Genomic DNA, 13,978 nt, shown 5'->3' on the forward strand with positions numbered 1-13,978 from the left:
CCCTAGCCCAACACAAGCTCCTAGCCCCACACCCGTAGCCCAACACAAGCTCATAGCCCCACACCCCTAGCCCAACACAAGCTCCTAGCCCCACACCCCTAGCCCAACACAAGCTCATAGCCCCACACCGCTAGCCCAACACAAGCTCCTAGCCCCACACCCCTAGCCCAACACAAGCTCCTAGCCCCACACCCCTAGCCCAACACAAGCTCATAGCCCCACACCCCTAGCCCAACACAAGCTCCTAGCCCCACACCCCCAACTCCACACAAAAACCAGACTATAAACACACCACTAAGCAACATTTACACCCTCTATTCATCGAGGCTGTACTGGCCACCCCCAATGGTGCATCCTAGCTATGACGAAATGGAAATGATTTGTCACATTTATTCAACATTGTCCACATGCGTGAACTAGCAAGAAAGGAGTTTTTTTACATTCCCTTTAGCCTAGCACATTTTATATGATTGAGGCAACATAATTGTCTGTTTATTAGACAGAGGTAGGAAGCTAAATAAGCTTCCCGTGATTTGATGACATCAGTGTTTCCCCAGCACTGTATGGTTAAGGCGGCCTCCTTAACAACAATAGGGCCCCAACTTGACAACCAATGTATAATTAAAAAAAAAGTTATTATGTATTAGTATTATGTATTGACAAAGTACAATACTCTCGTAGGGAAAGACAACATACTTCCATCAGGTACCAAAAATAAAGATGAATAATGCATCGGTAATACTGTTCACAACAATAGTCGTGCCATGAAGGGTTTTGAATGGAAATGAAACGGCGGCATCAGGTGGTTGTATATATTATTGCGAAGTGAAACCCTCATTGAAGACCGCAGGGCCATGAGACACGCTGCTCCTAATGCACAATGAGAGTCAGACTAACTAGGACCACAACGATAAGCAGGGAAATCGTGGTCCAATAGTTCTGCTACAATAATGGCATTTTATTAATATACCTTTGGTGGAAAGAAACCAGCCACACACAAATAGGATCAACCCGTCTCGGGGATGAGATGTATCCTAGCAACCGAGAGAGCGGGTCCAGCAGCCGGACGGGGGTCTCTGCGGTACATTGGCTGTGCTCAGGCAGTCTGTGAGCGATAAGCCTACGGCTAAAGAAAACCAGTGCATAGCAAACATGCCTGCTGCTAGGGGTCAGCCAGTTTGTTTTTGGTCCCGGGCACAACTTCTACCGACATGCAGCCGCCACTAGAGGGGGTGGGTGCCCAGGCTAGAGAGCAGACAGGTGTTACTGCACGGGATACCCGCTGTGACGAGTGGACATGATGCCAGCATGAAGAATCTCCTCCCTTTCTATCAAATATTTTATATACATTTTAATATCCAACATTCAGCCGTTCACTGCCAACCAACAGAGTTGTACTGTGTTTCCAGATCCACATGTGGCTGCGTGAGGCCATTGTGTTTACATACTGCTGTGTGTATGATTTGAATTAAATTCAAATCAAAATTGCGATGAAATAGAACGCGATATGCAAATCGCAAAGGCTGCGATATAAAAAATAAAGGTACCGTTACTGACTGGAGAACAGTAAGATTTATATTTATTTTTCTTTTACAATTCAGTAGTTAAATAAAGATGTTATAATATCAATTACGCTCAACACATCGGCCTGGCCTAAAGGAAATATAAGTTTATATGTTGACTGCTTCCAATGCTGTTTTAGTCATACTAAAGGATGATTTATTGTTTTTTTTGAGGATAATACAGAACATAAGGAACTTACTAAATTAAAAAATTAGCATATTAAATCGCAATATTGGTCAAAATAATCGCTATTCGATTATTTTCCCCAAATTGTTCAGCCCTAGCGTGTAGAGCCCTCTTGTGAGTTTCCTTCATATGTTAACACACAGGATGTCCGTGTCTTGACGGCATGTTGGTGTGGCGCCCGGTGATGTGCCCCATAGAGCCTCTTACCATAAGCACCGTATTCCGCCGTGCTGCTGGGGTAGAAGCCGGGCGTGCCCGCCGGGAGGGAGTACTGCTGGGGCGTGGTCACGTAGGTGGGCCGGTACTGGAGGGAGGGGGACAAACAAACGCGTTACTGATGTAAAGTGCTCTGTCGCTGCAGGCTGCAGGGCCCTGTGAGTGATTGAGGAGTTCTTGACATTACAAGACACAATTTGAGCAGATATTGTCCACATCCTGAATATTAATGTGGCCATTTTGAAAACTATACTGCATCACCATCAACAAGTACTATGTACTTATTAATGTTGATGAGAACATTATACCCATGACAAGTCTCATCTCTACACAGATTTGGATCGACAGAAATACACAAAGAGGAGCTGAGGACCCACTGAGAGACCGTCCTGACCACACGTGTTCCTCCACCCGCTCCAGCCCCACCACGTTCTACCTGTCCAGGAATGAAGTAGGCGGTGCCCTGCGGAGAGCTGGGGAAGGCTAGCGGCTGCTGGGGGATCATCATCATCTGGGAGCCGGGTCCCGCCTGGTACACGTGGGTGGGGGCCACGGGCCGCGGGGCGCTGCTGGGGGGCAGGCCCCGGGGCCCGGCCCCCGAGGGCAGGCCGGACCTGTTGGTGTAGTATGGCTGGACAGGGGCGTCATGATCCACACGGACCAGGAGGGGAGAGAGGAATGACATGGGGGAGGGGCGGGGAAGAGAAGTAGTGAGAAACCCCGCGGGGAACCACCGGTCACACGCGTCCTCCGCCTGGCCCCGTGAAGGTGCAGAGAGGGCCCGACGGAGCACACTGGCCCCTGAGGTTAAAGCGGCCCAGCACTACGGTCTATTCACTGCACCTCATTGACATGCTGCTGCCTCACTGCCTACCAGCAGAGGGCCACACACACACACACACACACACACACACACACACACACACACACACACACACACACACACACACACACACACACACACACACACACACACACACACACACACACACACACACACACAAAAGAATGAGCGGTATTACCTGTAGCGACCTGAACCCTCCCTTGAGCAGCACAAACACAGGGCAACACACAGACAGGTCACATGGAAGCAAGAGCAGGAGGGGAAAGGAGAAGATAGAATGCACCACAATCAGTGAGGAAGCATCCCAACAAAGTGAGTGAGTGAAGGCCTCGATATACTTCAAACTTAACCGGCGCATACGCACAGAGCTAAGGCACAACTCGGGGCGTGGATCAGCGCACTACAGGGTACCCTGACTCTGGATTAACCAGGGTACCAAAAACCGCTTTTTGGAGGGTCTTACACTTGGTAATATGTCTTTGATGATCCTCAACATGGTGGTCTATGCCTTGTTATCACCGTTACTGAAATAAGTCCCTAATTTGGAGAGAACAGGTGCACTCTGCTTCAGACACCGGTAGCGTTCTTTTCGTGACGTTGAAGTTCTGAGGGACATGGGCGGCGAGACACCTGTGGACATGAAGAGCTCTGTCCGAGCTGGGGTTGACTTTGGGTCAGAGAGAAGCTATATGGCCGTTGTGGATTTGTCGAGCTGGTTCAACCGTTAAGTGGGCTGTTTGCGTGTCACAGAGGGTTTGGCTCTAGATCAGGGGTTCCCAACCTTTTTTGTTCCAAGGACCAGCATTGGAGGACAGGTAGTCAATTTGAATGCCTTAATTTTAAGATGCATCCTTTTTAAACAAATGATTTGGCTGTTTTTCCACAGCTGTTGAAACAGGATACCCGCTGTGACTGTCCGGGGACCGGGGGTTTGGAATCACTGGTCAGGCAGACCGCTAGGATGTGTGGACGGTGACGCTGAGCAGCGGTTTATTTTGACGACAGCGTCTGAGTGAGGGTTAAGCTTTTCGGACACTTGTAGTAAAACGCTGTTCTCCTTCCTAGAACTCTGTTCTAATTCCAACAGGGTCTTTACTTCCACTTTGAACAAACAACCCCTTAGTCACAGTGACTATGGAGTAACCAATTTCTATTGATTTCAAGTAAATCGGGGCCTTGGGTAAATTTACATGCAGCATGCTTAGATAACCTATGGACCCCCCCTCCCTCCGCAGTAGACTTTGGTCGCCATGTTTTCAGATGAATAACTTGGCTCAAAATGACAGGGCAAGGGTTTTGGAGGACGGTAGACATTTGGCAATCACAATCGCAAGAAACCTGGTTTGCTTGTGCCAGAGAGGAATGAAGAACCGGTAGCAAAATATATTTTGAATACTTTCCAGATCAGGGATCAAGCTTCCAATGAGAGACAGAGGAGTACAGGTCAGAACAGAGGTCAGACCACAGGTCAGACCACAGGTTAGACCACAGGTCAGACCAGAGGTCAAACAACAGGTCACACCAGAGGTCATACCAGAGGTCACACCACAGGTCACACCAGAGGTCAGACCACAGGTCACACCAGAGGTCAGACCACAGGTCACACCAGAGGTCAGACCACAGCTCACATCAGAGGTCAGACCACAGGTCACACCAGAAGTCAGACCACAGGTCACACCAGAAGTCAGACCACAGGTCACACCAAGGTCAGACCAGAGGTCACACCAAGGTCAGACCCCAGTTCAGACCCCATTTCAGACCAGAGGTCAGACACAGGTCAGACCACAGTTCACACTCCAGATCAGACCAGAGGTCAGACCCCAGGTCAGACCAGAGGTCAGTCCACAGGTCAGGCCACAATGCACACTGTTGCGTCCTGCACTTCTCCTGCTCTTATCTGAGCAATCTTTTTGCTGAATGCCCAAGGCAGCTGCACCAGGACTATCACACACAATGTTGGCCTTGTGTCAACAGCCATACTTGGCAAAATGAGGAAACCCCACTTTCCACAGCCTGTGTCTACCGTGTCGTGCACAGTCTAAACAAATGATTATCAACAAGTTCAGGGCTACCCGCTGGCTGAGAGCTATGATCCACGCCTCGCCGTTCTATATTTGAACCAAGATTGTCACATTTGCTTTGTGTGTAACCAAATGAAGTGGCTTGGCACCAATAGTATTGGGGCACCCAGTGTCTACGCAAAACCACCAACCTCTCCATGCTGTGAGGTTCCTTCTAGAATAGCACTGCTGGTGCCGACTATACGACATGCCATTAAAGTTTAATGAGGGCATTACATATTGTTTGGCAAGCGAAAAGTAATGAAGGGGGAATAAAACACGTTAAAAGAAAGGATTTTGGTGTGTAGTTTAAGACACCGTCTATAAAGGGAAAATATAGAAGCAGAGGCATACTTTCAGGTGTCTGCCCATGAGGTATATAAAAAATGAAATGATACTTATTCGGACCAGGCAATGCCAAGCAAATGATGAAACGGATCAATATTTACCATCACTTCTCTCACAGATCTATTAAAAACATCCTAGATATCGAAAGGAATGCGAAACTGAATGACCGTGAGCACACCCCTCCCAAAATGTGTGTGGGGCCCCGCCACAGCCACCTACGACATGCAGTGAAGAAGGAAAGAAGAAGATGGGTGTGTTAGTACCTGTTGGTGTATAGGCCGGGCCCCGGGGGCGAACTAGAGGAAGAGGAAAGACAGACAAGGGTTAAGGACCATGGCACAACACACACACACACACACCAGACATAAACCTGACCACTAGGTTAACAGTATGCCCACAAGCAGGGCATGCTGACAGACTGGTGCCTTTGGGGGCTGAGTGTGGGATCTTTGCCCGCCAGGGTGTGGGTCTGTGGACAGGGAACACTTGCCTATGGGGACAGCACTTATTGGGACACTGGGTTTATGGGGACAGCACTTATTGGGACACTGGGCTTATGGGGACAGCACTTATTGGGACACTGGGCTTATGGGGACACCACTTATTGGGACACTGGGCTTATGAGGACAGCACTTATTGGGACACTGGCCTTATGGGGATAGCACTTATTGGGACACTGGGTTAATGGGGACAGCACTTATTGGGACACTCGGCTTATGGGAACAGCACTTATTGGGACACTGGGCTTATGTGGACAGCATTTATTGGGACACTGGGCTTATGGGGACTTATTTTGTATGCCAGCATGCAAGCATTGGATGGACCGGCAAATTATTTTTGAGGCTTTTCCCCTTTCACAAAACAAAATATATATTTAACCGTTTCACTAGGTTGGCCAATATAGCCAGACATAAAATTTGAAATGCAAGAAGATAGGAATTTGTAGGTACAGTGCTTGAAATTAAATAGGCTGATAAACAACTCTGCACAGCTCCTGCAAGAAAAAGACACAATATCACTTCATTCTGCACACCCCCAAATAAGAGGATGGAAAGTCTGCTAAGTGATGAGTGAAAAGCCTCTGAGTGATTAGAACACAGGCCGTGTGACCAGGGCATACCTGTCGGGGCTGAGGGGTGGGGTTCATTTGTGGAGGCGGTGGGCTGGCAAAGACCATGGAGGGAGGTTGCCCAGGGGGAAAGGAGGCCTGGAGAATCAACAAGAGAAAGAGAGCAAAATAGAGAGGGACAAACAGAGATATGAAGTGAGGGAATGACCGGTAAGAGCAAAGATAGTGTGGAAAATGGTATTGTCGGTAGGATTAATGAGCCTCCGTTTGAGCGTACTATGATATAAAAGCCTTGTCAGTGATAATTGATTCAAGCAAGCATTTCGCTCACTGTGTGATAAGGGTTAGTTAGTGAGTTGTTTCTATTTGGCTTCCCCTGTAGATCTTAGACCACACACGGCATCTCATCCATAGTGGCTCAGGAAATCTGTCATGCCCATCGACAAGAGGTGAAATACAGCCCTCCCCCATGTGGGAGAAACGTAGACTTTTTTTTTTTTTGGTAGTTTCTAAATCCTGTTCTTGCATTCTTTCCAGCTGTCAAAGCTGAGCTGAAGCGGCTGTGAAGGTGTGTGCAGGTTACCTGTGGGAGGCCGGGGGAGGGGGCGGGGTGCGGGGGTCCTGCTATAGGCTGTGGTGCTTTATTCATTTCATGGAGTTCTGCATGAGGAGGGGGAACACAGACCTGTGTAGGAATCTGAAGAGAAAGAGGAAAGTTGTCCGTTAGATCCAAATTATTATTTCGTATGTGACCATTTCATTGGTTTCATGCCTGCAACATACCAAAAAACTAAAGTCATTTTCACACTGCCAAGCCGGTAAGGTCGCGGCTTGGCACACACTGCAATTTCACTGTCTTGCCTGTGTAAAACCGAGGGGGTAAAATCCCCCTTCGTCACGGAGCTGGCTTCTTGGTTCACTGGAGAAGTCGACTAGACTAGAATAATTTGCATACTGATTGTTTTTATTTTTTCATGATTCAAGACACTCGCATGCAAGAATGAGTATACATCTGTGTAGGCTACAAACGCGATTAACTATTTGCAAGTGCAAAAACGCCAACATATTCTTTATTTTGCTGACCATTTATGTTGTTTTAATCCCGACAAATGCCTCCTTAGGAAAGTTCCTCTGCTGCTTTCTCGTAGGTCGCACCATCTTTCCCTGTCTTCATTAAATGCGACTGCATCACCTTCTCTCCCATGTTGGTCAGCAGCTCGCGAATTTCACCGTCTCTCCACTCAGAGCTACTCATGTTGATATCGCTGCGTTGTCTCTGTTGTAGTCGAGACAACGCAGCAACACCTCTACCCAAGTCCCGCCCCTGGGGCCGCAAAGCCGTCGAATCTCATTTACATTAAAATTAAACCGCCAATGTGTGTAGGGTCCGAGAGAATATATTGGCGTGCGATATCAGGCCGGTATATTACCTTGGTCAGTGTAAATGCGCGGACCATGCCGGGTAAAAGACGGCATATTTGGAAGGGTAAAAAACATTTTTTAAAAGACAGACAGAATGGACCCAGAGTTTCCTCTACTAGTACTCAGTGCAGAGTAAACGTGGTTTGTCCGGGACACCGCCTGTCTGTATTTTATTATCTCTATTCACCTCGGCGTGAAACGGTTCACAAGACTCATGGTGCGTTACCATAGGGTATTGTGGTGGCACGATTCTGTTTAAATACGTTGACAAATTAAATGCATACACCTTTTTATTTTCAATGAATTTTTACCACAGTAAACCACATGGATAGCCAGCAGCACATGCAAACGGGAACACCCCAGTAGTGCCTGCTGGGTAGGCTGAGGCGGTACCACAGTGTACCAGGACACTTAGAATACCCACCAAAACACACACGCTTTTCACCACATGAATGCTCACCACATTATGAATACATTTTTTATTATGTTGATAATGATTCAGATATATTTTGTCCAAGTTTAGAAGCAGGATATATAAATAAATGCTCAAAAATAAAATGTGTTGAAGATGAAATGTGTTAATTGGCAAATGATTAGTGGTTGGTACGGGTAGGCGGATTACCCCCGTGTTACCATAATGACTTCAAAATAAAAATTACAACCAGTTATGCTAATACCCACTTTATTGGAAGTGCAACGTCAACAATGTATCTCTTGACAATTGAAGTTTAACCTAAAATTAATTTCCTGAAAAAATGCAATATTTTTTTTTTATCTTCAACGTGTATTGGCCAATCGGATTTGTCTTGACGCGATTGCAATTCAGCCTACCTATAGCATGCACCACACTCACAGCCAGATGCAACGACAAACAAGTTGTAGAGTGGTCTGCAGAATACAGAGCCCTTGTAACAAAGTATCTTTAGAATACTTAAGATTACCGATCCCCGCACACCCTATCGAAATTCTTCCTGCACGTCTGCGTGACACTTGTCGCATATGTGATACTTGTCACTCACCGAGAGGCAAGGATAAAAATAAAAATATGTAAATTACAAAAATAGTAACACAGAGTAACTTGGATAAGTAACTTTAATCTGATTACTGGTTTGGAAATAGATACGAGTTCGATTAATCGTTACTGAAAAATGCGGTCACATCACAGTAACGCATTACAAAGTATCGCGTTACTGGCATCACTGCCTCCAACCTCTGACCATTAACAAACGCAGCATAACACATGTTGGTGATGTTCTCTGCTTGTGTAGTAAATGAGCTACGTGATGTATCGGATCGGCGCATACACTTGCGTTCCCGCCGATATCTGATGGGGCATTACCGATACTGGCAATTTCATTCTAATGAAATTGCCAGAAGTAGGGCCCTTTGATATCTGCGATGTGGAAATTGCGGACGGAATCACGGTATCTGGTATTAAAAATCTAAAACGTGGAATATTGCGGAATTTGCTAAATTCTCTCGGAAATGCAGAGTTCTCGCAAGAGCACAATTTGAATTGGTTCAGCGAGTCACTCTGGGAACGAGCAATATACTCACTCCCCGATTCCCCTGGCCCAGAACATTAACCAATCACATCGGTGTATCTGATATAGGCGGGCCGAAAGCGTTGCTGTTTTACTGACCGGATACGGCAAGAGTCTTATCTATTGGTTAGCTCTGCTGGTCTAGATCATGGACCTATTAAAGAAAGGTCAGCGGACTAAAACATGGCCGCCCCTTCATTCCTATGAAAACTGCTCAATGGCGCAGGGCAACATAAAGGAAAGATTTGCTTCCGCATAATGGAGGTCTCAAGCCACGCCCTAGTGCATAACATGCCGGATGCAGAAATACTCTAGTTTTCTAGCATTGTTAGCATTGTAGCATCATAAGTGAGAGGTCTGAGCGAGCTCAGTCGCATTGTTTACCAACCATGGAAGTATAAGTTACTGACACCCTGATGATTCTCTATATGTGTTCTTTAAATTACACTCCTCCTGCCATCTGGGCACCATTTATTATTTAACAATTATTATTTATATTATTATTTTAGACTAGTTTGTCCCTTTTTGACCTAATAAAGAAAAACACCTTGTATATAAATTATTTTTTTGTATTTTAGAACAAAAATCATAAGAAGTTAACGGAGCCGTGCACTGAGCCCTCTCGGATGCCGGGCCGAAACAACATTTGTTTCACTACGAGTCCTTTCAGCTGCCCACCTCCCCTTCTCCTGCAAACAACGGCTAATAAAACGTGTTTTGAAAAGAGAAAACTTGCATTTTATTAATACATGGTATAAAGATAATTATGAGCCTTTGATTGACATTTTTTGCAGAGAGACTTTCCTGTTCCCCACTTGTATTGGAGTGGACGGTAATATCTACTTCCAGACCTCCATGAATTGAGGGACCTGTCCACAGCCCGTTAAAACAGCTGCAATAACAGGCTTGCCCACTGAGCACTGGTGGATTGTTGAAGTATGCACTGCTCCTGGGGGCTTGGTCTAGATAGTCAACTCTTGTATTCTTCTGATTGGTCGTAGTGTTATCCAATTGCGTGCAGTGATATTTTAAAATGCATGCTTGGTGCCGCCCCACGAGTTGATCCATTTTTATTACTCGTTAACTTACCAGACCCTATATCTTTTCTAGATGTGGGTATGGATTTCCAGGCTATATTTTGGCTGAAATGAATAAAGAAATAATATCAAAAGTTGGCCTGATTATTGTAGTATCCTAAATTATTTAATAATCGTAAAATTACAGACGAGTAGGCATAAATACATAATTCCGTTTTTGATCGCTATGTTTTGGGAGGGGGCGGAGGATCGTCACCCCACAGCTTGACAATGCTTCGAGAAACAAGACAAAGATGGCTCCTGAGGTGGCCAAGTCCTCTTAAAAACTATAAAATTAGAGCCTAGCTTGAGCCAATTCTAGCAAATTCTGTCAACATACTATTGATTGGACCCGTAAAAAAAATGTGTGATTACCACTTAAAGTCTAAAGCTCATGTGAACAAGGAACAGCTCCAAGTTACCAGAACCTGCCTCCTCAAACCACCAGAACTAGTGCAAGCGATCCGCAGATTACAGACGGGAATCTGGTAATGACTTTGTGGCGCTGAGTCTTACATCCCCTTAGAAAAAATAGGAAAGCTTGTTTCTAGTGAGGCATTGCGAACAGTGAGCGAGGCGCGGTGAACGAAAATTGGAGCAGCCTCCGATAAACTCTCTTGCCCTGTGTGTTCGACCAACAGATAACTGTTCTTCAGAAGATCGTTCTAAATATCGTCATTGCTGAGCTGTCTGCATATGTATTATTCAAAAAACGACAAGCTATCGCAGTCAATATTGCGACGCCGTCAGCAGCTGTCTGCCTCCATCTAGATCACTATCAGGGTGAAATATCGCAACACTGTCAGCAGCTGTCTGCCTCTCCATCTAGCTCACTATCATGGTGAAATATTGCGACGCTGTCAGCCTCTCCATCTAGATCACTATCATGGTGAAATATTGCGATGCTTTCAGCAGCTGTCTGCCTCTCAATCTAGCTCACTATCATGGTGAAATATTGCGATGCTTTCAGCAGCTGTATGCCTCTCCATCTAGATCACTATCATGGTGAAATATCGCAATGCTTTCAGCAGCTGTCTCTAAATCGAGCTCACTATCGTTCAATGGTTCCAAATAGGCTAACACCAGTAGCCTCCCACTGGGACTTGACCAGGGTAGCACCAACCACCACCACCAACTAAGATTCTGTTCTTCACCAATTTTATTATTTTGTTTTTTCCCACGGGTACCAGGGAAACACCACTAGCCTCCCAGTGGGACCTGACCAGGGTAACACCAGTAGCCTCCCAGTAAGACCTGACCAGGGTAACACCACTAGCCTCCCAGTGGGACCTGACCAGGGTAACACCACTAGCCTCCCACTTACGGTTGAGCACCGAAACTCGGTTCTAGTAGGGAACCGGTTCCGACGTAAACGGTTGCAACAAGATCGAAAAAGAATGCACATTTTGGTGCCTCATAACGGTGCCTGACTTTTTTAACGACCCCTGCCCCGCCCCCATGGTGTGGCGGCGTCAACTTGTGTTAGTGCTGGGCGGTATACCGGTTCACACTGAATAACGCTGTGTATTTTCTTTAGGATATGATTTTTTTTATATACCGCCATACTGGTGTATTTGATTACACAACGTTCGGAACGCAGCGCGACACTTTCAGACGGGATCCTTTTCAACGATAAACACGCATGGTATGACTACGACTGCGACTTTCTTTATAGGTCCATGACTGCGAGGCGTGGTATTTCAGGCCATCTGGTAAAAGAGTGTGTCACGGCTTACAAACATACAAACAAGGCATCTCCAAACGGCGGACCGCGGTCCGGGTACGGACCAAGTGACGGTCCTATCCGGACCCATGACTAATTTAAAATAATGCGATTTTTTTTTATTTTTATGATTTTATTTTATTTTTAATATTTCACTATACAAAGCATGATTATGTTAATAAAGACATTTCACACTGAAATACAAATTGAAAGGCAGAATAGTCCGTAGCACAGTATAGAAACAGCAAAAAGTAATGATCTTCACAGAGCGAAGGTCATGCACTCACCGAACTCCCCCCCTCCCTCCGTCTGTCACGGCATGTGAGTAATAGCGTCACTCAAAATATAGCCAATCAAATTGTTTGTTTACCGGAAGAGCGATTTGGAATGAGAAAATTAGGAAAGTTGACCACGAAAACAGACATTTTAAAGATGAATGGACTGACCAATACATGTTCCTTCTCCCGCAAGGCAGTACTAAACCTTTGTTGTGTCTTTTATGTGTTGAAACCGTGGCGCTGATAAAAAGCGGAAATATTAAGCGGCATTATGAATCCAAACACAGATGCTTCGAGGAAAAGTATTGTGGAAAATATCCGAGCTAAGAGCTCAGTATGAGAGGTCTACTCGAGTCTTCACACACTCATTTACAGGCCAGCAACGTGCAAATGAATGCTCACTTAAGATTGCATGGATTTTGGGGCAGCATAAAAAAACTTTGTGACGCAACTGTTGTGAAGGAGTGCTTGAACGACGCTGCCGAGACGTTACTTGAAGGAAAACAAAGGGATGAATTGTGTGAAAAAATAAAGCAAATCCCAATCAGAGTCAGCTGCAACGACAACCAGAAAATCCGAAATGTTATCAGATGACGCACTGTCACAGCTTGATGCGACTGTTCAGAGTACCCCATCCTTAGACATTGATGAGTCTTCAGATGTAACGGATAATGCCCAGCTTTTAGTTTATGTGCATTTTTTTCACCAAGACAAGAAAGAGATCTGTGAGGACCTGTTGGGTCTAACACCACTCAAGACACACACAAGACGAGAAGATATTGATGAGGCTATTAAGGAGATGCTGTCAAAGAGGGGGATTGATCTAACAAAGGTTGTCTCAGACACTACAGATGGGGTACCCGTTTTGCTTTCTTGAAATGTAGGCCTAGTGTACTTGTTTTGCTTACTTGAAATGTAGGCCTAATGCACTGTATTTATTTGAAGTGTAGGCCTAGTGTTCCTGTTCTGCTTACTTGACATGTAGGCCTTATGCACTTATGTTTACTTGAAATGCAGGCCTAATGTACCTGTTTTGTTTATTTGAAATGTTAATATGGGTTGTCTTACTTGTTTTTCATGGTTAAAAGTAAGCTATTTGGAAATTGAAAATAAATACATCTGAAATTATAAGAAAATATGCCGTGTTGATTGTATTTGACAAAAGTAGGCTATTAGGACGTGGTAGGTTAGAGGCTCGGACCTTTCCTGGAAGGAATTTTTAGTAACTGGACCTTGTTCAATTTTAATTGAAGACCCCTGATATAAACCATAAAGCCTATGGGCGCCTGGAGACTCGGGACGAACTTGTCAACGCGCTGCGGCATCACTTTCTTGATGTTGTTCTGATTGAAGATCGGCAGGTTGTAGTGGGTGCGTGCATGCGTGCATGTTGCGAGCGAATGTCATTTCAAAGTAACAAACAAACAAACTCAAAGCCGATGCATGCATCCTAAACTATCTGTTCAAAACCAAATAAACAAATCAAAAACAGTCGCTTATTCGCCTCAAATACTTTAATTTCTTTTCAAAACTTGGGAATTAATACGGCGCGGTACCGAGCGGTTGAAAGCAATGTTGGTGTCTCCTGTGTCTGCCTTGCGCACCTCCGTTATATTACTTAATATGACTTCTGCAGTAATGTTGCGCCA

The 13,978-nt window shown here is 45.4% G+C and overlaps 1 protein-coding gene across 4 annotated transcripts in view; it reads right to left on the reverse strand.

Moving 5' to 3' along the window:
* Positions 1-13,978, reverse strand: part of LOC307073693 (eukaryotic translation initiation factor 4 gamma 1-like) — a 71,260-nt gene that overhangs the window by 44,902 nt on the left and 12,380 nt on the right. For all 4 annotated transcript variants that reach the window (XM_079733618.1, XM_079733620.1, XM_079733617.1 and 1 more), the window contains 5 exons: positions 6,870-6,983; positions 6,338-6,424; positions 5,481-5,513; positions 2,402-2,596; positions 1,957-2,053 (listed from right to left, as the gene is read on the reverse strand). In XM_079733618.1, coding sequence (XP_079589744.1) covers positions 1,957-2,053; positions 2,402-2,596; positions 5,481-5,513; positions 6,338-6,424; positions 6,870-6,935 — 478 coding nt within the window. In that variant the 5' untranslated portion in view covers positions 6,936-6,983. The remainder of the gene's footprint in view (positions 1-1,956; positions 2,054-2,401; positions 2,597-5,480; positions 5,514-6,337; positions 6,425-6,869; positions 6,984-13,978) is intronic.

The sequence above is a fragment of the Pollachius pollachius genome (assembly GCF_949987615.1).
Source record: "Pollachius pollachius genome assembly, chromosome: 3".
NCBI classification, from domain to species: domain Eukaryota; kingdom Metazoa; phylum Chordata; class Actinopteri; order Gadiformes; family Gadidae; genus Pollachius; species Pollachius pollachius.